The 25,326-nt window shown below is 45.6% G+C and overlaps 1 protein-coding gene across 1 annotated transcript in view; it reads right to left on the bottom strand.

Moving 5' to 3' along the window:
• Positions 1-19,165, bottom strand: part of LOC138362755 (uncharacterized) — a 73,858-nt gene extending 54,693 nt beyond the window's left edge. The window contains exon 1 of the mRNA XM_069321308.1: positions 19,023-19,165. Coding sequence (XP_069177409.1) covers positions 19,023-19,165 — 143 coding nt within the window. The remainder of the gene's footprint in view (positions 1-19,022) is intronic.
• Between the last annotated feature and the right edge of the window lie 6,161 nt (positions 19,166-25,326).

The raw sequence follows: 25,326 nt of genomic DNA, 5'->3' as shown, positions 1-25,326 counted from the left end.
CTCTTTCTTGCTTAATCTTAGTCACCTGATCGTAGAATTCTATGAAGCCTGTAAGGCAAGATTTACCCTCCCCGAACCCATGTTGATGGGTTGTCACGAAGTCTCTTCTCTCCAGATGTGTTACTAGGTTTTTTCTCACAATCTTCTCCATCACCTTGCATGGTATACAAGTTAAGGACACTGGCCTGTAGTTCAGTGCCTCTTGTCTGTCACCCTTTTTGTATATTGGTACTACATTAGCAGTCTTCCATATTTCTGGTAGGTCTCCCGTTTCCAGTGACCTACTATACACTATGGAGAGTGGCAAGCAAAGTGCTCCTGCACACTCTTTCAATACCCATGGTGAGATTCCGTCCGGCCCAACAGCTTTTCTCACATCCAGCTCCAATAGGTGCTTCTTGACCTCATCTCTTGTAATTTCGAACCTATCCAAGGTCACCTGGTTTGCTGCCACCTCTCCTAGCGCCGTGACATCTCCCTGTTCTATTGTAAAGACCTCCAGGAACCTTTTGTTGAGTTCTTCACACACCTCTTTGTCATTCTCTGTGTACCTGTCCTCGCCCACCCTAAGTTTCATCACCTGTTCCTTCACTGTTGTCTTCCTCCTGATGTGACTGTGTAATAGCTTTGGTTCGGTCTTGGCTTTATTAGCTATATCATTTTCATACCTTTTCTCAGCTGCTCTTCTCACACTAACATACTCGTTCCTGGTTCTCTGGTATCTCTCTCTACTTTCTGGTGTTCTGTTATTGCGGAAGTTCCTCCATGCCCTTTTGTTCAGCTCCTTTGCTTTCATACATTCCCTATTATATCACGGATTCTTTCTTTGCTTCTCTGTTTTTTCCTGTCGGGCTGGGACAAACCTGCTTACAGCCTCCTGACATTTTTGGGTGACGTAGTCCATCATGTCTTGTACGGACTTGGTTCCGAGTTCTGTGTCCCAATGTATATCCCATAGGAATTTATTCATCATCTCATAGTTTCCCTTTCGGTACGCCAGCCCTTTGGTTCCCAGTTCTTTTTTGGGGGTGATAATTCCTAGCTCAACCAGGTACTCAGAGCTCAATACACTATGATCACTCATTCCCAAGGGGGCTTCCAACTTAACTTCCCCTATATCCGAGTCGTTTAGGGTAAATATCAGATCAAGCAAGGCTGGTTCATCCCCTCCTCTCATTCTTGTCGCTCCGTTGATGTGTTGACTTAAAAAGTTTCTTGTTGCCACATCTAGCAGCTTAGCTCTCCATGTGTCTGGGCCTCCATGTGGGTCTCTGTTCCGCCAATCTATCTTCCCATGGTTGAAGTCTCCAATGATTTGTAGTTTGGATGCGTTCCTGCTAGCCACAGAAGCTGCTCTCTGTATTATATTGATGGCGGCCAAGTTGTTTCTATCATATTCCTGTCTGGGTCTTCTGTCATTCGATGGGGGGTTATATATGACTACTACTATAATTTTCTGTCCTCCAGTTGCTATGGTGCCTGATATGTAGTCACTGAAACCTTCACAGTTCTGAATTGCCATCTCTTCGAAACTCCAACCTTCTCTAAGTAGCAAAGCTACACCACCTCCTCCTCTCCCTTCTCTCTCTTTCCTCACTACATAGTAGCCCAGTGGAAACACTGCATTTGTTATGATTTTCGTTAGCTTTGTTTCTGTGAGTGCTATTATGTCTGGGTTTTCTTCTAGTGCCCATTCTCCGAGTTCACACGTTTTATTTGTAATCCCATCTATCTGATTGTACATTGCCTTGAAGCTCACTTTCTTCTGTTCATTTTCTTGTCCCTTTCTTGGCGAGCTTTCTGCTGGTGTGGGAAGTTGTTCTGTGGGTGACAAGATCTGTGAGGTGGTTTGCAGGGTCTCAGAGGATTTTGGAGTGGGGGGGGGGTGGGGGTTTAAGGGAAGGGGGGACAGGTAGGGTGTGGGTTAAGGAGATAGGGGGGACATGGAGGATACGAGGTGAAGAGGGAGGAGGGATAGGGAGGGTATGGGATGAAGGGGGAGGGGGGACAGGGGGGGAAAGGTGGGAGGGGGGACATGATGGGAATGGGGAAGGGGTGACAGGGTCAGAATGGGGTGGGGGTGGAGGGAGGGTTGGGTGGGGGCAGGTAGGGTGAGGGGAAGGGAGGGTTTCTATGCAGAGGGGGGTAGTGGTGTTGCCCTTCCCTCTGGTGTTGCTGGGATGCTGGTTTTGGGTTCCCCTCTTGTCTCTGGGACTGTTGTGTTGGGGGCTGTGATTTCATGGTTTGCTCCTCTCTCCCTGCGCTTCCTCCTTGCCTCTGATGCCCCGGCTCTCTCCTCCTCCTTCGTCCTGTCTCTCTGCAGGAATACTTTTTTGTATCCCTCCACATGCTGCAGACGACTCTTCCTTTCGAGAATATCCTCCTTCGTGGTTTCGTTTGTAAACACCACCTTTACAAGTCGGTTTCTGTCCTTGTTGTACCAGCCCAACCTGAAAACCTTCTCAATGTTTTGTTCAGCCCCTTCCATCTGTAACCCCTTCAGTAGCCCATGTACTGCCTCTCCATCTTTGCTATTCCATTCTTGCCTGTTGGATCCTTCCTGTTCTTTGATGCCTACAACTACCACTGATCTTTTTCTCTCCAGCAGCTGAGTGGTGCACCTTGCTGCTTCCTATGACGTAGCTGCTTGCATCGCTACCTCCCTCACTGTGTCCATTGCTTCTGAGCACTTTTTCAGTCTTTCCACAAATGTTTCAGGTACAGAGGCATTTCCTTCCAATGTAACATTCCCACCTTTCCTTTGGATGCTAATCTTATGCTCGGTCTTTTTATTTTTCTCTGTGAGGGATTTGATTTCCTCCCTTGCTGATGTCAGCTCACTTTGCAGATTGTGAATTGTAATCCTCATTTCATGCATCTCCCTCCTGAATTCCTCCAGAACTTGGGTTAACATTTCCTTCGTTTGGTCACTCTGGCTGTTTCCTGTGTCCCTGTTGCGTCCCCCTGCCATTTTGTCTCTTGTCAAGAGAGAGAGCAAGAGAGAGAGAGAGAGAGAGAGAGCAAGAGAGCAAGAGAGAGAGAACAAGAGAGAGAGAGAGAGAGAGAGAGAGAGAGAGAGAGAGAGAGAGAGAGAGAGAGAGAGAGAGAGAGAGAGAGAGAGAGAGAGAGAGAGGAGAGAGAGAGAGAGAGAGAGAGAACGTGTGTGTGTGTGTGTGTGTGTGTGCGCATGGGATGGGGGGTTATGAGGAGTTGAGGTGTTGTCTGCAGGTGATTACGGCAGGTAAGAGAGGGGTTGGATTATGAGTGAGGTTTTATCCCCTTTCCAAGAAAGGTGTTAATCCCTTCTAGCCTGACTGGACGTATGTACTCACCTAGTTGTACTCACCTAGTTGTGTTTGCGAGGGTTGAGCTCTGGCTCTTTGGTCTCATCTCTCAACCGTCAATTAACAGGTGTACAGATTCCTGAGCCTATTGGGCTCTATCATATTTACACTTGAAACTGTGTATGGAGTCAGCCTCCACCACATCACTTCCTAATGCCTATGTGTGTGTGCGTGCGTGTGTTTGTTTTTGCGTGTGCATGCGTGTGTGCTTGCAAACGTACGTGTGCGTGAGTGTGTTACGGGGGTCCAGTAAAATGTCAACCTCTACCCAAAATGAGCCACTTTGATATTTTAAATGTATCTGATATACTGAACAAGAATTTGGTAATATTTTACCTCTGTACACCTGAAGAATTGAGCAGAGAGGGGAACCTACCTGTCAGCCTCCCGCTCACACAACCAGGTGAATAATTACGATGCTGGATGACGAAGTGCTCCGTCGTCGACTCCCACGTGGTGATTCACTAATCCAGTAGATTGATGATGGCGGTTCTTCTCTATCTAACACAAATCTCTGGAGTCAGTCACTGTATCGGTGTGTCTGTTGTGTTACAGTTCAACAATTTACTGTACCACTGATCACTTGACCCAATATGTAAACAAAGCCTCGTGGGCCCTCCCACGTGTCCTGTCTGTTGAATTAACTGTGTGTGTGTGCGCGAGCGTGTGTGTGTGCATGCGCGTGTGTATGTGTGTGTGTGTATGTGTGTATGTGTGTGTGTGTGTGTGTGTGTGTGTGTGTGTGTGTGTGTGTGTGTGTGTGTGTGTGTGTGTGTGTGTGTGTGTGTGTGTGTGTGTGTGTGTGTGTGTGTGTGTACTCACCAGGGTACTTGGGGCTGGGTGGCTGAGTGGATAGCGCTCTAGACTCGTGGACCTAAGGACCGGGGTTCGATCCCCGCACTCGGCGGACACAGATGGGCAGAGTTTCCTAAATCCCTGATGCCCCTGTTATTTATCAGAAAATAGGTACCTGGGAGTTAGACAGCTGTTACGGGCTGCTTCCTGGGTGTGTGTGTGCTCACCTAGTTGTGTTTGGGGGGGTTGAGCTCTGGCTCTTTGGTCCCGCCTCTGAACCGTCAATCAACAGGTGTACAGATTCCTGAGCCTATCGGGCTCTATCATATCTACACTTGAAACTGTGTATGGTGTCAGCCTCCACCACATCACCCCCTAATGCATTCCATTTGTCAACCACTTTGACACTAAAAAAGTTCTTTCTAATATCTCTGTGGCTCATTTGGGCACTCAGTTTCCACCTGTGTCCCCTTGTGCGTGTTCCCCTTGTGTTAAATAGACTGTCTTTATCTACCCTATCAATTCCCTTCAGAATCTTGAATGTGGTGATCATGTCCCCCCTAACTCTTCTGTCTTTCAGCGAAGTGAGGTTTAATTCCCGTAGTCTCTCCTCGTAGCTCATACCTCTCAGCTCGGGTACTAGTCTGGTGGCAAACCTTTGAACCTTTTCCAGTTTAGTCTTATCCTTGACTAGATATGGACTCCATGCTGGGGCTGCATACTCCAGGATTGGCCTGACTTATGTGGTATACAAAGTACTGAATGATTCTTTACACAAGTTTCTGAATGCCGTTCGTATGTTGGCCAGCCTGGCATATGCCGCTGATGTTATCCGCTTGATATGTGCTGCAGGAGACAGGTCTGGCGTGATATCAACCCCCAAGTCTTTTTCCTTCTCTGACTCCTGAAGAATTTCCTCTCTCAGATGATACCTTGTATCTGGCCTCCTGCTCCCTACACCTATCTTCATTACATTACATTTGGTTGGGTTAAACTCTAACAACCATTTGTTCGACCATTCCTTCAGTTTGTCTAGGTCTTCTTGAAGCCTCAAACAGTCCTCTTCTGTTTTAATCCTTCTCATAATTTTAGCATCGTCCGCAAACATCGAGAGAAATGAATCGATACCCTCCGGGAGATCATTTACATATATCAGAAACAAGATAGGACCGAGTACAGAGCCCTGTGGGACTCCACTGGTGACTTCACGCCAATCGGAGGTCTCACCCCTCACTGTAACTCTCTGCTTCCTATTGCTTAGATACTCCCTTATCCACTGGAGCACCTTACCAGCTACACCTGCCTGTCTCTCCAGCTTATGTACCAGCCTCTTATGCGGTACTGTGTCAAAGGCTTTCCGACAATCCAAGAAAAGGCAGTCCACCCAGCCCTCTCTTTCTTGCTTAATCTTTGTCACCTGATCGTTGAATTCTATCAAGCCTGTAAGGCAAGATTTACCCTCCCTGAACCCATGTTGGCGATTTGTCACGAAGTCCCTTCTCTCCAGATGTGTTACCAGGTTTTTTCTCCCGATCTTCTCCATCACCTTGCATGGTGTACAAGTCAAGGACACTGGCCTGTAGTTCAGTGCCTCTTGCCTGTCGCCCTTTTTGTATATTGGGACCACATTCGCCGTCTTCCATATTTCTGGTAGGTCTCCCGTCTCCAGTGATTTACTATACACTATGGAGAGTGGCAAGCAAAGTGCCTCTGCACACTCTTTCAGTATCCAAGGTGAGATCCCATCTGGACCAACAGCCTTTCTAACATCCAGATCCAGCAGGTGTCTCTTGACCTCCTCTCTCGTAATTTCGAACTCTTCCAAGGCCGCCTGGTTTACCTCCCTTTCTCCTAGCACAGTGACCTCACCTTGTTCTATTGTGAAGACCTCCTGGAACCTCTTGTTGAGTTCTTCACACACCTCTCTGTCATTCTCTGTATACTTGTCCTCACCAGTTCGAAGTTTCAATACCTGTTCTTTCACTGTTGTTTTCCTTCTGATGTGACTGTGGAGTAGCTTTGGTTCAGTCTTGGCTTTGTTTGCTATATCATTTTCAAAACTTTTCTCTGCTTCTCTTCTCACCCTGACGTACTCTTCCTGGTTCTCTGGTATCTCTCTCTGCTTTCTGGTGTTCTGTTATTCCGGAAGTTCCTCCACGCCCTTTTGTTCAGTTTCTTCGCTTCCATACATGCCCTATTATACCATGGATTCTTCTGTTGCTTCTCGGATTTTTCCTTTTGGGCCGGGATGAACCTGTTTACTGCCTCCTGACACCTTTGGGTAACATAGTCCATCATACCCTGTACAGACTTATCTCTGAGGTCTGTGTCCCAAGGTATTTCACTTAGGAAACTTCTCATCTGTTCATAATTCCCCTTTCGGTATGCCAGCCTTTTGATTCCTAGTTCTTTTTTGGGGGAGATAAGTTCTAGCTCTACCAGGTACTCAAAGTTCAATACACTGTGGTCACTCATTCCCAAGGGCGCTTCCATCTTAACTTCCCTTATATCCCACTCATTTAGGGTAAATATCAAATCAAGCATTGCTGGTTCATCTTCTCCTCTCATTCTTGTTGGTTCTTTGATGTGCTGGCTTAGAAAGTTTCTTGTTGCCACGTCCAGCAGCTTAGCTCTCCATGTTTCTGGTCCTCCATGCGGGTCTCTGTTCTTCAAATCTATCTTCCCATGGTTGAAGTCTCCCATAATTATTAGTCTAGATCCATTCCTGCTAACAACAGAAGCTGCTCTTTCTATTATGTTAATGGTGGCCATGTTGTTTCTATCATATTCCTGTCTATGTCTTCTGTCATTTGGTGGTGGATTATATATGACTACGACTATAATTTTTTTCCCTCCATTTGTTACAGTACCTGCTATGTAGTCACTGAAACCTTCACAGCCCTGAATATCCATCTCCTCAAAATCCCAGCCTTTTCTTACCAGCAGAGCTACACCACCCCCACCTCTTCCTTCCCTCTCTTTCCTCATAACATAATAGTCCTGTGGGAACACTGCGTTTGTTATCGTTTTCGTGATCTTTGTTTCTGTGAGGGCTATTATGTCTGGGTTTTCCTCTAGTACCAGTTCTCCAAGCTCATTTGCTTTATTTGTAATTCCATCTATGTTAGTGTACATCGCTTTGAGGCTCACTTTCTTCTGTCCCTTCTCAAATCGCCTCCTTGGTGAGTGTTCTGCTGGTGGGGGAGGCTGTTCCATGGGTGTGAGGACCTGTGAGATGGATAACAGGGTCTCAGAGGATACTGGGATGAGGGGCAGGGGATCCAGTGAAGGGGGAGGGACAGGGAGGGTATGGGGTGAAAGGGGAGGGAGGACGGGAAGGAAAGGGGGGGAGGGAGGACTCGGAAGGAAGGGAGAGGTAGAAGGGTGGGGATTGGGTGTGGGGGGAGGGAGATTTGGCTGAACATTTGAGTGGGGGCAGGGAGGGTTTGGGGTAGGGGGGTTTTCTATGCAGAGGAGGGAGGCGGGGTTGTCCTCCCTTCTGGTGTTACTGGGTAGCTGGTTGTGGGTTCCCCCCTCGCCTCTCGGGGTGTTGTGTTGGGAACTGTGACTTCCTGGTTTTCCCCTCTCGCCTTGCGCCTCTTCCTTGCTTCTGCCGCCACGGCTCTCTCCTCCCTTGTCATGTCTCTCTAGAGGAATACATTTTTGAATTTTCCCACGTTTTTCAGGGAGCTCTTCCTTGATAGGATCTTCTCCTTTGTGCTCTCGTTTGCAAACACTATCTTTATCATTCGGTCTCGGTCTTTGTTGTATCAGCCTAGCCTGAAAACCCTCTCAATGCTATGCTCAGCCCCTACCATGTCTAGTGCCTTTAGTACTTCATTCACTGCTGCTTTGTCCTTGTCATTCCACTCTGTCCTATTAGAGCCTTCCTGCTCTTTAATACCCACAGCAACCACTGATCTGTTCCTTTCCAGCAGTTGGCTAGTGGAGCGTGCTGCCTCCTATGAGGTGGCTGCTTTCATGGCCACCTCCATCACTGCAGTCATTACTTCAGAGTTATTTTTTTTTAGTATTTCCGCAAATGTTGCTTTTATTGTGGCATTCTCATCCAAAAAACTATTACCACTTTCTCCCTGGATGGTTTTCTGATTCTCAGCCTCGATGCCATGCTCTTTGAGGGCTCTAATCTCCTCCTTTGCTGCTGTCAGCTCTCTTTTCAGGTTGCTTATTTCGTTCTTCATTTCCTGCATCATGTCTTGCATCTCACTCTTGATGTCCTCCAGAAACTGGGCGAACATTTCCTTCATTTCGTCACCTTGGCACTTGCCTGTTCCCCTGGTACCTCTGGCTGCCATGCTTGACCATGCTTGAGATGGTCATCCTATAGTTGTGCCGTGAAAGGATTTGTCAGGAGGGCAAAGCGGGATGGGGGAGGGAGAGAGAGAGAGAGAGAGGAAGAGAGAGAAAGTGAGAGAGAGAAAGGGAGTGATAAAGGGAGAGATAAATGGGTGGGTGGGGGGGGGATCCGACCCTTCCACTGAAGTGAGAAGAAAGTAGAAGGGGAGGGGGGGGAGGAGATGGAGAGAGAGGCGGGAGGGAGAGAGGGAGAGAGAGGAGAGGGAGAGAGATGGAGAGGAAGAGAGTGGGTGAGGGAGAGAGGGGGGGAGGTGTGTGTGTGTGTGTGTGTGTGTGTGTGTGTGTGTGTGTGTGTGTGTGTGTGTGTGTGTGTGTGTGTGTGTGTGTGTGTGTGTGTGTGAGTGTGTACTCACCTAGTTGTGTGTGTGTGTGTGTGTGTGTGTGTGTGTGTGTGTGTGTGTGTGTGTGTGTGTGTGTGTGTGTGAGTGTGTACTCACCTAGTTGTGTGTGTGTGTGTGTGTGTGTGTGTGTGTGTGTGTGTGTGTGTGTGTGTGTGTGTGTGTGTGTGTGTGTGTGTGTGTGTGTCTGTGTGTGCGTGTGTGCGTGTGTGTGTGTGTCTGTTTTAGCGTGTGCACACTTGTGTGCGTGTATACGTACGTGGGCGGGCGTGCTTGTATGTGTCAAGATATCCCTTATGCGTTACCTCTGCCTAAATGAGCCACCCTGAGATTTTTAAATATATATGATATCCTGAACAAAAATTTGATAATATTTTACCTCAATCTGTACACCTGATTAATTGACCAGAGAGGGGGTACATACATGTGTGTGTGTGTGTGTGTGTGTGTGTGTGTGTGTGTGTGTGTGTGTGTGTGTGTGTGTGTGTGTGTGTGTGTGTGTGTGTGTGTGTGTGTGTGTGTGTGTGTGAGGAGGAAAAAAAAATAGATAGTAGTTAGTAACAATTGATTGATTGGCAATTGAGAGGCGGGCCTAAAGAGCAGAGCTCAACCTCCGCAAGCAAAAACTAGGTGGAAAACTAGGTGAATACATCGCCTAAACGTATCAAAACAAAACACTGAAATATTGTATATAGGCTCATGTGTTCATGCACACAAGTATACTCACACTGATATGAAATCGATAAAATATTAAAGATCATTTAAAACATTTGCCTGAATTTACCTGACGGCCACTAACACTAGTAGCCTTGACGAGGACAGGAAGCCGGCGGCTTGTCAAAGGTCCAACCCCATTTACCCCTGATGATTGCACAAATTAAACTCAAAATTAAACTGAACTTCATTAAACATGAATGACATATTATTATATAAAGGACAGAAATTATTGGATTTTATTAATAAAGGTAGGACACATTATTAATAGCATGTATAGTCTGTGTCATAACAATCACCCTCTGTGGTAAGTGCTTTGTCACACTAGTTTCTATAGAAGCTATCTTACCCTGTCAAAGTAAGTAATTATCAAAGGAAGGCACCAAACCGGGAAGGCTATGTAGCACCATCAAATGTGCGGAATAATCAGAGGGCGCTAAATATCACCAAGTATGCCAATGCGAGAACAAAAACGCATAAGGCGAACGATATCAAAAGTATCCAATTCACCAAGAATTCTATCGAGGGACAAGTGACCACGAGGGACGGTCGGAAAGCAAGACACACGCTCGTCCTGGAAGTCAGGACATTCAAGAAGGACATGCACGACCGTAGAGAGGAATTAGGACAATAAGGAGCAGGGCGGCGCTCCATCAAGTGACCATGGGTTAAGTGAGTATGGCCAATACGCAACCTCACCAGAGCTGTTTCCCATCGCCGGTTACGGTGGTAGGAGGACGGCCACGAGGAAACACAACATTTAAGAATACTAGTTTGTTACCAGTAACAGATGACCAAGAAGCCTGCCAACGGGTAAGGATGGAGGAATGGATAACCGGGTAAAAATTGGGATATGGAATACCTTTACGAGAGATGGGACAAGAATGGATAGCTTCCTTGGCAGCAGCATCCGCACGCTCATTTAAAGACACACCAATATGGCTGGGAACCCAACAAAACTCAACCGACTTAAATTTACTATGAACAAGAAACAGCCAATGCTGGATCTCAACAACAACTGGATGAACCGGATTAAAGGACCCGAGAGCCATGAGGGCACTACGCGAGTCAACAACAACTTCAAAGGAAGACTGACAACGAGAAAGCAGGAGACGAAGAGCATAGAGAATAGCATAAAGCTCCGCTGTAAAGATGCTAGTCTCTGAAGGTAAGCGACACATACAAGTGCGATCAGGAAAAACAACAGAGTAGCCAACACCGTCCGCAGACTTAGACCCATCGGTGAAGACAGAAACGGAGCGGGAGTGAGAAGAAAAGTGCTCCAGGATAAGGCGTTTTAGAACCGTAGGAGGGGTAAAAGCTTTAGTGATGTGGGTCAAGGATGTACAAAACTGCGGAAGGAGGACTCCACGGGGACAAAGAAGGAACAACACGAGGAGAAACATTAAAAACACGAACGGAAAGAGAATCCTGTAAGCAAGATAACCGGACAGAAAGAGGGAGGTGGTGATGAGGAACAGGAACCGCAGGAGGGGTAAGAGTTAAAGCACGACAGAGGCGAGAGGAAGGATGTTGTAAGGACTGCGCAAGATAGCGAAGACAGTAGCGATCACGGCGGTCCTGGAGAGACAGGAAGCCAGTGTCAACATACAAGCTAAGGACGGGAGTCGAACGAAAGGCACCAGTACTGAGGCGCAACCCAGCATGGTGCAAAGCATCAAGACGGCGAAGAGTAGAAAGAGAAGCAGACGAGTAAGCAGGGCAACCATAATCGAGCATAGACAGGACGAGAGAGGAATGTAAAGCAAGGAGAGTGCGCCTATCTGCCCCCCAAGAAGTATGGGACAATACCCGAAGGAGGGTAAGGGCCTTAGAGCACTCAACACGGAGGTAAGAGATATGGGGAGACCAAGACAAACGAGTGTCAAGGAATAACCCCAAAAGCTTTGTGGAATCTTTGTACTCAAGGGGATGACCATAAAGTGACAAAGAGGGACGAAGAACGACCCGTTTCCGAGAAAAAGACATGGCACAAGTCTTAGAAGTAGAGAACTTGAAGCCATGATCGGTGGCCCAAGACGACACGACATCAATCGCAAGTTGAAGCCGGCGCTGAAGGAGAGGCAAATCATCACCCTAACAGCAAAGGGTAAGATCATCGACATAGAGAGTGGAGAAGACACCTGAAGGAAGAGAGGAAAGAAGACCATTGAGGGCAACCAGAAAAAGAGTAGTGCTCAGAACACTACCCTGGGGCACATCTTCGCACTGCTGAAAAGAGGCAGAGAGAGCGGTACCAAGCCTCACCCGAAAGGAACAACGAGAGAGGAAGCTGCGAAGAAAGAGAGGGAGATGACCACGAAGGCCAAAAGAATGAAGCTGGGATAGAATATGATATCGCCAAGTGGTGTCGTAAGCCTTTTCCAGGTCAAAAAGGACGGCAACAACGGAGGTCCTCGCAGCAAAAGCAGTACGAATATAGACCTCCAAGTTCACCAGGACATCTGTCGTGCTGCGGCACTTGCGGAAACCAAATTGAGAAGGGGAGAGGAGGTGATGGTGTTCCAGGAACCACATCAGACGAACGTTAACCATACGTTCAAAGAGTTTGCAGACACAACTTGTGAGGGCAATAGGGCGAAAGTCCTTAGGGGAAGTTCCCAGAGACCCTGCTTTGCGAACAGGGAGGACAACGGCATCGAGCCAGTCCTCAGGGACTGACGACGACTCTCAGATCCGATTATACAGACTCAGTAAATACTGAGACGTGCACGGAGGAAGATGGCGAAGCATCTCATAATGAATACCATCGGAGCCCGCCGCCATAGAACCGCAGAGGGCCAGGGCAGAACGAAATTCAGAGAGAGAGAAGGGATTGTTATAGGAAAGTCGAAGACGAGTGCAGAAATCTAAGGGACGAGACTCAAGGACAGGTTTACGAAGAAGGAAAGATTGGGGAAGATGAAGACCAGAGCTAACAGAAGAAAAGTGGGAACCCAGTTCGGTAGCAGCCTGCAACGGGTCCACCACAAGAGTACCACGAAGGTGAAGGACCGGCGAAACATCGGGAACGAACTTACCCGCTATCTTGCGGATACTCTTTCAGATCTGTGGCAGGGGAGTTTCGGACGTAATTGTGGAGACATAAGATGCCTAACATTCACGTTTAGCCATACGGATGGCCCTACGGGCCACCGCACTCGCTTTCCGAAAGAAAAGAAAAGAATCGGCCGTCTGCCGACGACGGTGCCTCTTCCAGGCTGCACGCTTACAGCGGACAGCCCGAGCACAGTCTGCATTCCACCAGGGAACGCACTTCCGCGGACCCCAAGAGGAAGAGCGAGGAATAGAGCAGAGGGCAGCGTCGAAGACAGTGTCATGAAAAAGGAGGAGAGCGCGAGGGAGAGGCAGAAGGGAGAGGTCAGAGAGTGCAGCACTGAGGGTAAATAGGTTCCAGTCCGCTTTAGCAAACTGCCACCTAGGGAAGGAGAGGGAAGGACAAAAAGAGAAAAAGGAAACAAGGATGGGAAATGGTCACTGCCATGGAGGTCATCAAGAACCTGCCACGTGAAATCTAACCAAAGAAGCCTCCATAGCAGGAACAGGGGGCGCAACCACCGAAATGGGAGAGGAAGGACCGATAGAGGCAGAAGTAGGGGCCGAGGAAGAAAGCGAAACCTTCTTACCCGCCGGGGAGGAGGAAGGGGAGGAGCCAGGCTTACGCTTCTGACGTAAAGAGACAGGTGTCCCAGCAACTACGTACTGGGCAATGGATTCTAGCGTCTCAACAGGAGAAGCCGAACGAGAGCACACACAACGGCCGTTTGGAGAGCGATGGACATCAGCCCGCACCGACAGGCGGTGGGGAGAGTCAAATGACGGAGGGGAAGGATGGGAAGGAGGAACGGAGGGAGACGAGGAAGAAGACACAGGAGACAAGACAGACCGGGTAGAAAGGAGGGAACCCCAGACAGAGGACCAGGAGGTGGATCCTTCGGAACAGAACTCAAAGGAACAGAGGAGGGGGCAGTGGGCGTATCAGGGTCCAAGGCCCGGAAACGGTTGAGTCTGAGGAAGGCGGGAAGGATGAGGAGAGGAAGAGCACAACACGCGAGCATAAGAGATATTAGCATAAGGCGGGAGCCGGCGAACCTGGCGCCTTGCCTCAGGAAAAGATAAATGCTCCCGGTGCTTCAAGTTGAGGGCGGCTGCCTCAAGCTTGTAATGGACACACGCACGGGAGAAGGTAGGATGGGCCTCACCGCAGTTGAGGCAACGAGCTTGGGGAGAAGTGCACTCCGACTTAGAGTGACCTTCACCACCACACAAAGGACAGAGAGAGACAGTCACAGAGCAGCGGAGGGCACCATGCCCAAACCTCCAGCACTTGTTAGATAGCCTAGGAGAAGGAATGTACTCCTGGACAGAGCACCTGGCACCAGCAAGAATGACTGAGGGTGGAAGGGTCCGACCATCAAAGGTAATCTTCACAACTCGAAGGGGTTGACGGCGACTACCACGAGGGGGACGAGTAAATGTGTCTACCTGGAGAATAGAATGGCTCTGGGACATCAAGGATATGTCGAATATCGTTGTGGCAGTCTCGCAAATCCCGAACACCGGTCGCAACATGGGGTGGGAGGAGAATAGTGCCAACACTGGCGTTCAACTGAACGTTCTTTGAGACCCGAACAGGGGTCTCGCCAAGGCAGGATAAGGCAGCCAAGCGGGAAGCTGCATCCTGAGAAGGAGCAGCAACGACACGTGTACCGAGACGAGTGGGGTTGAATGTAACAGAGGCATCCACGGAATCAACGAGATGTCGATGGAGGGAGAAATCGTCAGAAGGCGCAGAATCAAGAGGGAGGAGATCAAAATATATGGCCAACGAAGCGGGACCAAACAAAGCTTGATAGGCATCTGAACTGGAAGGAATCGAGCGAGGGCGGCCGTGACAAGGACGACCTTGAGAACCCCCAGAGAGAGAGAGGGGTTAAAAGGTGCAGTAGTTACAACTAGAGATGGAGCCGCGTCAGGGGACGGGCTAGTCACCACTGGGGGTTTGGAGCTCGACCCAACCACAGAGGAGGGAGGGGAGCCGAGGAGAGGAGTCAGAGAGGCCAAAGGAGGAGCAAGGTCGGGGCCCAATGCAGCGGAGGCTACACAGCCCGGTCTTCCAACACGGACCGACTCGGGGGCTTAGTCGCCCACCCCACGAGCCTGAGAAGGTAAAGGAGAAACAGTAAACATCATCGCTACGAAAAATCAACATTCATTCACGAATGTGCCCCCACATTCGTGAATGTGGAGCCACAATTAGAGGCAGGACACCCAACAAGAAGCTATTGCCGATCATGCCGGGGCCTCCTAGGGGTGCGTCCTGAGTATACGCCCCACAAACGCCACCTTAAGAAACCGACAGTCCGTCGAGATCGGGTTCAGTGACGAAAGGGGGATTGACAATAAAAGGTTCCCCTCGCTCTCGACGTCGGGTACTACAGTTCTACGGGTGCAAGAGTATGCCTCCTCAAGCACCCGGGCGTCAAAATAGAAGAAGTCCAAGGGAAGAAGCAAAACAAGCAAAAGGTCGGCAGGAAACGGCAAGCAGATAGGAGAAGAGGGGGGAGAAAAACGAAACAGAAGGAAAAGGAAAAGGTGCTCAGCACAATTGGAGAGGACGGCAGCAGGAGCACAAGGCTAGAAAAGGACAGAGGACTGTCCCAAGGAGCATCACACTCCAGCAGCCGCCCACTAAGAGGGAATAAGAGATAAGAGAGGGAATAGCTAACCAGAAACCACTGGAAGAGTTTGAGATTACCAGCGGGGAAGTAAGGAAGTGTTTACTAGAGTTGGATGTGACAAAGACTATAGGCCCAGATGGAATCTCCCCTTGGATACTAAAGGAAGGAGCAGAAGAACTGTACCTACCACTCTCCATAGTATATAACAAATCTCTGGCAACAGGGGAACTGCCAGAAATTTGGAAAGCAGCTAACGTAGTCCCAATATACAAGAAAGGGGATAGACAGGAGGCACTGAATTACAGGCCAGTGTCCCTAACCTGCACACCATGCAAGCTGATGGAGAAGATTGTGCGAAGAAAGCTAGTGGAGCACCTGGAGCGAAAGAACTTTGTAACACAGCACCAACATGGATTCAGGGGTGGCAGATCCTGCCTCAAAGGGTTACTTGAATTTTACGATCAGGCAACAAAAATAAGGCAAGAAAGAGAAGGGTGGGCAGACTGCATATTTTTGGATTGTCAGAAAGCCTTTGATATACAGTGCCACACAAGAGGCTAGTGAAAAAGCTGGAGATGCAGACCGGAGTGAAAGGGAAGGTACTCCGTTGGATACAGTAGTACCTAAGCAACAGGAGACAACGAGTCAGTGTGAGGGGTGAGGTCTCAGATTGGCGAGACGTTACGAGTGGAGTCCCGCAGGGGTCAGTCCTTGGACCTATACTGTTTCTGATATATGTGAATGATCTCCCAGAGGGTATAGAATCGTTTCTCTCAATGTTTGCCGATGATGCAAAAATTATGAGGAGGATTGAAACTGAGGACGATAGTAGGAGGCTACAAAATGACCTAGACAGACTGAGTGAATGGTCCAACAAACGGCTGTTGAAGTTCAACCCAAGTAAATGCAAAGTAATGAAACTAGGCAGTGGAAACAGGAGGCCAGACACAGGATACAGAATAGGAGATGAAGTACTTAATGAAACGGGCAGAGAGAAAGATCTAGGAGTTGATATCACACCAAACCTGTCTCCTGAAGCCCACATAAAAAGAATAACGTCTGCGGCATATGCGAGGCTGGCTAACATCAGAACAGCGTTCATTAACCTGTGTAAGGAATCATTCAGAATCTTGTACACCACATATGTAAGACCAATCCTGGAGTATGCGGCCCCAGCATGGAGCCCGTATCTTGTCAAGCACAAGACGAAGCTGGAAAAAGTTCAAAGGTATGCCACTAGACTAGTCCCAGAACTAAGAGGCATGAGTTACGAGGAAAGGCTGCGGGAATGCACCTTACGACACTGGAAGTCAGAAGAGTAAGGGGAGACATGATCACAACCTACAAAATCCTCAGAGGAATCGACCGGGTAAACAAGGATAAACTATTCAACACTGGTGGTACGCGAACAAGGGGACACAGGTTGAAACTGAGTGCCCACATGAGCCACAGAGACGTTAGAAGGAACTTTTTCAGTGTCAGAGTAGTTAACGGATGGAATGCATTAGGCAGTGATGTGGTGGAGGCTGACTCCATACACAGTTTCAAATGTAGATATGATAGAGCCCAGTAGGCTCAGGAATCTGTACACCAGTTGATTGACGGTTGAGAGGCGGGACCAAAGAGCCAAAGCTCAACCCCCGCAAGCACAAATAGGTGAGTACTAAGCCCCCCCTCACGGCAGCAACGAGCTGAGCGTGGAGGGGGGATTACCCTGTCAAAGTAGGAGAGATAATATATCTGTATCTCTTTATATAATTTGTTCACTTGGGCACTAGGAGTCTCAAACCGCCGACACCAGGAGCGGAGACAGAAGCTCTATCAGCTGTACCACAGACTACCTTAATACGCAACTCTTCAGATGCCACTAACTGCTGCCCAACTGGAATTTTAAGCCTTCCCAGGCTGCCACTACACCACAGATGAATTAGACGATCTATTCCCACGTCATATAATTTGTCATCCACACTACTATGAATAAGAAGACAATGGAATCCATGGTAGTGTGGTTGACATTTTGTATGTGTATATATGTAAGTATGTTTTTGAAAATGACCGAAAAGGTAAGATTAATGACTAACACAAATCTTCTCAATATTTCTTATGTTTTTCTTCACTGTCGAGGGTAGTTAAAAAATTAAATCTCCCAAGTTCATTTTCATACTTTATTTATGGTCTGACGCCTAGAAGCGTTTCGCAAGACACTTCTTACATTTGAAAGACAATTTTTCATACTTGTTAATTTTTTGTTAACCTGTTAAAAGAACCCAAGAATATCGAGGTATTGGTCGATCCGAGTACGGAGGTCTTCGTTGACGTCGGTGTGTCTTTGTTGGTCTGTAGCATGAAGTAGTTGCGCTTTAATATCGTTGATCTCATTTTCTGCCTTGTGTATCTGATTTCGAATCAGATCTTGGCGATATTTTATCGTGAAAGCTTGGTTTCTTGCTGCTGGATCGTATGTTCTAATATTAAAATATTTTGGTAGCAGTCTTTCTAGTAAACATATGTTGTTGAATGTGACCGAAAGGGTAATATTAATGATTCTAACACGAATCTTCTCAATATTACTTATGTTTTTCTTCACTGTTGAGGGTAGTTGAAAAATTAACTCTCCAAAGTTCCTTTTCACACTTTATTTATGGTCTGACGTCTAGTAGCGTTTTGCAAGACACTTCTTACATTTTCAAAGACAATTTTACATACTCTGTTATATTCGTTTTTTGGGTGAGGTAAAAGGACATGAATCAATGAGTACATTTCAAAGACAATTTTACGTACTCTTTTAACTTTTGGGGGTGATGGGGGGGGTGAGGTGATAGGACATGAATCAATGGGTACTTTGTGTGTTTCATCTTCTTGCTTCTGTGTTGGTTCGGGGCCTTAAAATGGGTAGAATATAATTATGTGTTAATTGGCTGTTGATTGGCGGTTTTGACTTTTTGATGTGTAGGGCCTCGTTGATGTCGAGTCTCCTGTTGTTGTTGTATCTGTCGATAATTTCTGTGTTGCTTGTTAAGATTTCTCTGGTGATGGTCTGGTTGTGTGAGTAGATTATATGTTCCTTGATGGAGCCCTGTTGTTTGCGCATTGTTAATCGCCTAGAAAGAGACGTTGTTGTCTTGCCTGTATACTGAGATCTTTGGGGCTGACAGTCCCCAAGTGAGCATGTGAAGGCATAGACGACGTCGTTGGTTTCTTTCAAGGCGATCTGTTTGGTGTCTGGAGAGTTCTTCGTGAGTAGGTTGGCCGTGGGTGTGGGTATCTGGCTGATGATTGGTCGAAGTGAGTTTCTAGGCTCGTGGGTCTTGACATTCCCATATGCGTAACCAGGTTTGTATTCCTGATTACCATTGGCAGGTAGAGTCCAGATTTCTTAGCGTTCACGGTTTCAGTCAATATGCTTACTTACGTCTTCAATTCGGGTGTAGTGCCCCTCGTTACCCTTTGGAATTAGTTTGGTCGGAGAGGATGAGGCTCATTTTTGCCCGATATTCCTGTTTTTTTAAGAATAACGTATATTGGCGACGTGTCACCTCTCCTGACGACTATCTTCTTATTTTCACAAAGGCTCTTAGCTGCCGTTTTGAGCTCGGGGGACAGTATGGTGCTTCTGTAGTTGCCTCGAATCTTTCCTCCTTCTGCAATAAGTTTCGCTTGCAAGGTGTCTTTAGTGGTAACCTTCTTTTGCATCTCAAGGTCGAATATGTCGTCCAATAGGATCTCCAATTCCACTTTCTGAGCCATCTCACTTAGTCTGGACATAACGTGACAGTTTATTCTCAGATTTAAGAGAGTGAATTTGAAAGTTAAATCTGGGAATAAACTGCCACGTTATGTCTAGACCAAGTGAGATGGCCCGGAAAGTGGAGTTGGAGATCCTATTGGACGACATATTCGACCTCGAGACGCAAAAGAAGGTTTCCACTAAAAAGTAGTCTCGTTTCTAGAGTAGTCTTGAAGTGATTGACAGCGTCTTTACCCATATAGGTGTGCTTCTCGACAATGTTCATCTGCCTGTCAATGATGATGTAAGCGTACTGCACCATGCATCTCACCTTATGTGGTTGACTGTTCAATAATCATTGAACTATATGTTTAATAGATCTAACCCCCGAACATGGCAGACAAAAGAAAATGTATATATGTTGGTTAGGTTTATCAATGTGTGGCCACATCTGTGGTAGAAAAAAATAGTAAAATACAAAATTCATAAGGTGAGACGAAATGAGTAGTGCATGTGAAAGCATAATAAGATCCTCATTTTCTAATATTACAGAATATGATGTCCTTCAAGATCGTCCTTTGCTCGAAAAGTTATGCGTATTAGCAGCATTAGGAATTGTATGTACTACCTCTATCTATAAATCCGACATTATGTTTGTAACTCTTCATCTATGTATGTACTCTTACCTGAATAAAAATGTGAATTTGAATTTGAAATGTATTTCATTGCCAAAGAATTAACACCAACATGGGAGGATTACAACATAGATGCAGTAATTTTTTCCTCTATGTTCTCAGACTTAACCTTGCTGCGGTTTGTTATTTCACTGATAAGCGAGTTCGCCTCAAAAAAAATCTATTTTTTTTAAACCATAGACGGAGATAGACTGCCTGGCGGATATAGAGGTTGTTTTTCCTGAGCTTCTCCATCAACATTTTCCACCACACCGGGTTGAACACTGCCATCATTAGTGCACAGTTCATCTTCCTGAGACTCTTCCATCTGTGATACACCATCCTCTTCCTTACTTTCTTCCTCCTCCGTTTCATTCCCCACTTCTGTTTCCATAGCTAATTTTTCTAGAGCTTCAATCTTCTTGTCCAATTTGTTGTGGTATTCCAAGATCTGTGTACCTTTCAGGTACAAGCAGAATTGGCGAGGAGAGGTATAATGTATGAGGGAAGTCAAACCATGCAACACTACATGTGTGTGAGTCAAAACATCCATTTCACTTATGGTAAAAGGAGAAATGCTTGGAGTGACTCTGTGCACATGCGGCTCAGGCTTGGGTACAAATATTACTGGGAATATGGGATAGATGTTCATGATAATGACACGAGGTGTAAACTATGTGGTATGTTAAGGTCTCACACCCTTGCCCATTATGTTCTTGATTGTCCGTTGATTAATGTATATAGAAACACTGAGATAAGGACTGTTCCTGAACAAATAGCCTGGATGTATCACAACGGAAAGGTTGATAATATTTTTGAGATATATAAGAATTTTGCACCAAGACTGTAATCTTTTGTTGACTTATCTGCATGTCTCTTGCAAATTGTCTATACAGTATACCTAGGTCATAAAAGTATTTGCATGTATGTCTGATACAATACTACTTGTGTAAAGGAGGAAATGTATATGTTTATCTCTCAGAATGTTCGGTAATATGTTTATTGTTTGTGATGTGTGTATATGTATGTATTAACACGATGTACTGAACGGGGTGAGAATAGCTTGAGCTACCTCATCCCTTTGTGTGTATTTTACCTCAATAAACTTATTTCAATTTCAATTTCAATCCGACCGCAGAATCCAGAACGCTTCCCTGCATCTCCTCACCACTAGTGTACACTTTTTTGGCTTCGTTTCCTACTGCCTTATTCGACGTCGTGCTCTTCTCCCAAACGTTCGTCACAGAGGTTATCGATGTCTTTCCACTGTTTATTCCTTGTTTTTGCTGTACGATCTTGCATTCCTTCGGAGCTTCGTTTATCCTGCTTATGACTGCCGGCTTTGAATTTCTTACAGGGGGCTTCATGTGCCATTTAGAGGAACCAGCAATGTGGATGCCCCAACAATTGCAACAAGATGGCAAAAGTTTCTCCTTTGTAAATCCTGACTTTACACTGTCGCGAGTCATGCTCTTTACCATAATGCCGTCATCTGGGGTCAACCTGGCATTTCCAGGCCATATTTCTCCAACGAGAACACTTCATGCATAATGTAGGCTCCTCAATATATTTTGCCACTTTCTGTATCCAAGTCCCTGTACAAAAAGTCTTACTGGAGCCTTACCCTTTAACAAGGCAACAATCTGGCTTTGTTTTTCATCACGAACAATGTTCCTCTTAGACCACACAACACTTTTATTGCTGAGATGAAGATGTTGGGCTAGAATCAGTAGGAAACACGTTTACTATGAATTTGACATCTTCCCAGAACAACAAGCCATATTTGAGACAAAAACAGTCTGTGAGCTCTGTGATGAACCCTTTAAGAGGGATGATGTAGTCAAAGTCAGACATCATGATCACACTGTAAGAGTACATAATTATAAAGCTGCTTACTGTGATCACTGCAATTTTCAGTGTATAAATTCCTCTACACCTTTTCTCATAATGCTTCATATGATTTAGGAGTGATCCTAAACGAGATGAAGAGGCGACCTAAGATGAAAATAGATATAACAACTTGGGATGAATTTAAGTTTATGAAAGTTGATGTGAATGAGTTGTGATTTTTGGACAGTTTAGCACTTCTTAATGGTTCGTTAGGAAGAATAGACAAAGATCACATTGATAGCAGGAAGCCCACCACCTTCACATTCGCTATGTTACAGAGTGTAAATGATGCTGCAATCCCTAAACTGTTAAAAGGTAAACAAGCATTCTGTTAAGATAACTTATCATCCATGAGTGTACTGGACGAACCACGACTTAATTTTCGCGATAAATTTTTCAACTCGTTAAAGGACGAAGAGTTATTAGAAGATTATAAGTAAGCATTAGAAATTTTTTATCTGGCCCAGTATCATAACCTCGGGGAATATCTCGTTCTATATCTCAAAGTAGACACAGGATTGTTGTCGGATGTGTTCACAGTCTGGCGCGATACCTTACTTGCCCTATACAAATTAGACATTTCCTACTACATTTCTCTCCCCTCGTTCGCCTGGGATGCTTTCTTGCTTAAGTCTAAACTTCAACCGAATGTAGTGTCAGATTCCTTGTTATACATCTTACTCTGCCGTAAACTCCGCCGGGGGTTCACAAGTGTAACTAGAGAGTACACAAATGCTGTGAACCAACACATAGGAACAGAACCGAGTGATGATAGTAGTTACATTATCTACATGGACTTTAATAGTCTGTATGGAGCGTGCATGATTGAACTGCTCTCCCGCGGTGGGATACGTGAGCTGACAAACAATGAGCTTGACACCATGCTGGAGCAGGGACTAGAAAATATGGCCAGCGACTGACCGAAAGGAAACTGGGTGTTGTGAAATACAAAGCACGTTTCCCCCAATGTTGCAAGATACAGCGATTAGCTATCCCCTGGTTCTTTCCCATGTGGACATCACAGATGTCCAGATTTCTCATTACAGTAACAACATATTTACAGAAGAAAGATGCAGACTCCCTAAAAACAACACTAAATTAGTTTTCCTCACATCTTCCTCAGAAAGACTACCTGGTTAATCTTGATTTGTTGCAGTTGCTAATGCGAATTGGATTAGAAGTATCCAAAGTTCATGACGTCAATGAATTCGACCAGGAGTCTTACCTTAAAAATTTATTTGAAGGTAATGTTCATGAACAAGCCAACACCAAATGCATGATAAAACAAAAGGCTTTCAAAGCTTTCAAAAGATCTATATATGGCAAGAGTCTCACAAATGTTTCTAAATAAGGGAACACACACTACTTAGTCACTAATCGTAGAGTCTTCTTGAAACATGCTCGTAACCCATTTTTCAAGCGTAGTCTGTTGTTAAGTAAAGATCGTGTGATCTACACTATCAAGCAAAAGTCTCTCCTAGTCAACACTCCCACAAATCTTGGATAACACATGCTGCAAATTGCTAAGAGACGTCTCTACGAGTTCTGGTACAGAGGAGTAAAACCGACGTTTGGGGATAAAGCCAATCTATTATATACTGACACTGACTCTTTCCTCATTAAACTCACACGTCGGGATATCTTTGACGAGATGAATAAGTCCCCACTTTGACTGTATGGATTTTAGTAACTTTCTTGACACCTGTCCATCATACTCCATAACATGCAAAGGTCAGCTAGGTTTACTCAAGTCGGAAATTGGCTCTAAGAGAATTAATTTATTAATTGCTCTTAGACCTAAAACATAGTCTAAGAGCAAGAATATGTTTTAGGTCTTTAGGGCTTGCTCTTAGACCTTTAAGACCTTTACCACTCAGGATGGAGAACATACATGTAAGTGTAAGGGAGTACCATACCCTCACCCGGAGAAACTATCACATGAGTCATTTCAACACACACTTGAAACTAACACTTCAATTCGGTTTGTGTCCAGATAGATACGAAATGTTCAAGGGAAGATCAGCACGTGTAGAAGATTGTCAGCTTTCGATGATAAATGCTACATTCTGAGTCACCCTAGGGATGTCACCCTGACATCCCTAATATTGATTATAAGATGCAAGTAGAAGAAGTGGCGGTGGAGGAGGAAATAGAGGTACAAGAAGTAGATGTGGAGGATCCGTCTGTGTAAATTGCTGTGGTATTTGGGAAGCACTTTATCATCGTTGAAACAAAGACATTTCAAAATATGGCTGAGTTTGGTGCAGGCTTTGGAAAGTTGTCTTCCAGTTGTATTGATATTTTTGGAATTGCATAAAGCCAAGGTGGAATAGGGGGGACAGTAAGTTGGGTTTCAGAGTTTTGGAGTAAAGTGAGGTTTATATTGAAGTTATTTGTAGTTTGTGTGAGGAAAGGATGTGAGAGTTTGGTGGGGGAAGCTGGGGTTATGTGGACTAACTGTTGGGTGAATTATTTATGTGCATGAGTGTGTCGGGTGAGCAGTGGTACAGGATGACAGATAGTTGGCACGCATTATGTGTCGTCTGGTGGCTAAGGTTGTTAGGCCCGCTTCCCTTGAGAAGGCCGAGGATAGGAGTGAAACGCATTGCGCCACATATACGTCGCAAGGCATTGTTTTGTATGACCTCGCGGCTCTGTAAGTTAGTAGGCGCAGCCGTCGCATATGCTTGGCAACAATAGTCTAATTGGCTGCGAATGTAGGTTGTATAGTACCAGAGCAAAATTTTATGGTGTGTTCCCCCGGTAGTGCCAGTGAGGGCTTTAGATATGGCGAGTCATGGTTATGTAGTCCGTTAAAGAAGGTGAATGTGTACTATCCAGGTAAGTAAGGGCGAGTCGAAGTGTTTTCATGTTGTAGTTGTGAGTTGCTTACTTTTTCGGCAATTTCGGCAATGTCCAGGCGAGTCGGGAGGATGGTAATATCAAGCGTTCCAAGGTAGATACCAAACACACTGGTAATAGGAAAATTTAATTGTGTAGTTTGATAGTTTGGACATGTGCCCTGAAAGCCACCAGTGGTATATCAAGGGTATGATATGATATTGATATTGCACGTGCCCTGGCCGCCACCTGTGGTGTATAACACTGTATATACAACAATAACAGTGTCAACAACAACAATAAGAGTGTTAACAACAACAATAAGAGTGTCAACAACAACAATAAGTGTCAGCAACAACAATAAGAGTGTCAACAACAACATTAAGTGTCAGCAACAACAATAAGAGTGTCAACAACAACAATAAGAGTGTCAACAACAAAAATAAGAGTGTCAACAACAACAATAAGTGTCAACAACAACAATAAGAGTGTCAACAACAACAATAAGAGTGTCAACAACAAAAATAAGAGTGTCAACAACAACAATAAGTGTCAGCAACAACAATAAGAGTGTCAATAACAACAATAAGAGTGTCAACAACAAAAATAAGAGTGTCAACAACAACAATAAGTGTCAACAACAACAATAAGAGTGTCAACAACAGCAAAAATAAGAGTGTCAACAACAAAAATAAGAGTGTCAACAACAACAATAAGTGTCAACAACAACAATAAGAGTGTCAACAAGAACAAAAATAAGAGTGTCAACAACAACAATAAGAGTGTCAACAACAACAATAAGAGTGTCAACAACAACAATAAGAGTGTCAACAACAACAATAGGAGTAGTGTCAACAACAACAATAAGAGTGTCAACAACAATAAGAGTGTCAACAACAACAATAAGAGTGTCAACAACAACAA

Source organism: Procambarus clarkii, chromosome 9 (genome assembly GCF_040958095.1).
Source record: "Procambarus clarkii isolate CNS0578487 chromosome 9, FALCON_Pclarkii_2.0, whole genome shotgun sequence".
In the NCBI taxonomy this organism is placed as follows: domain Eukaryota; kingdom Metazoa; phylum Arthropoda; class Malacostraca; order Decapoda; family Cambaridae; genus Procambarus; species Procambarus clarkii.
This window is presented reverse-complemented; position numbering and strand designations above follow the sequence as displayed.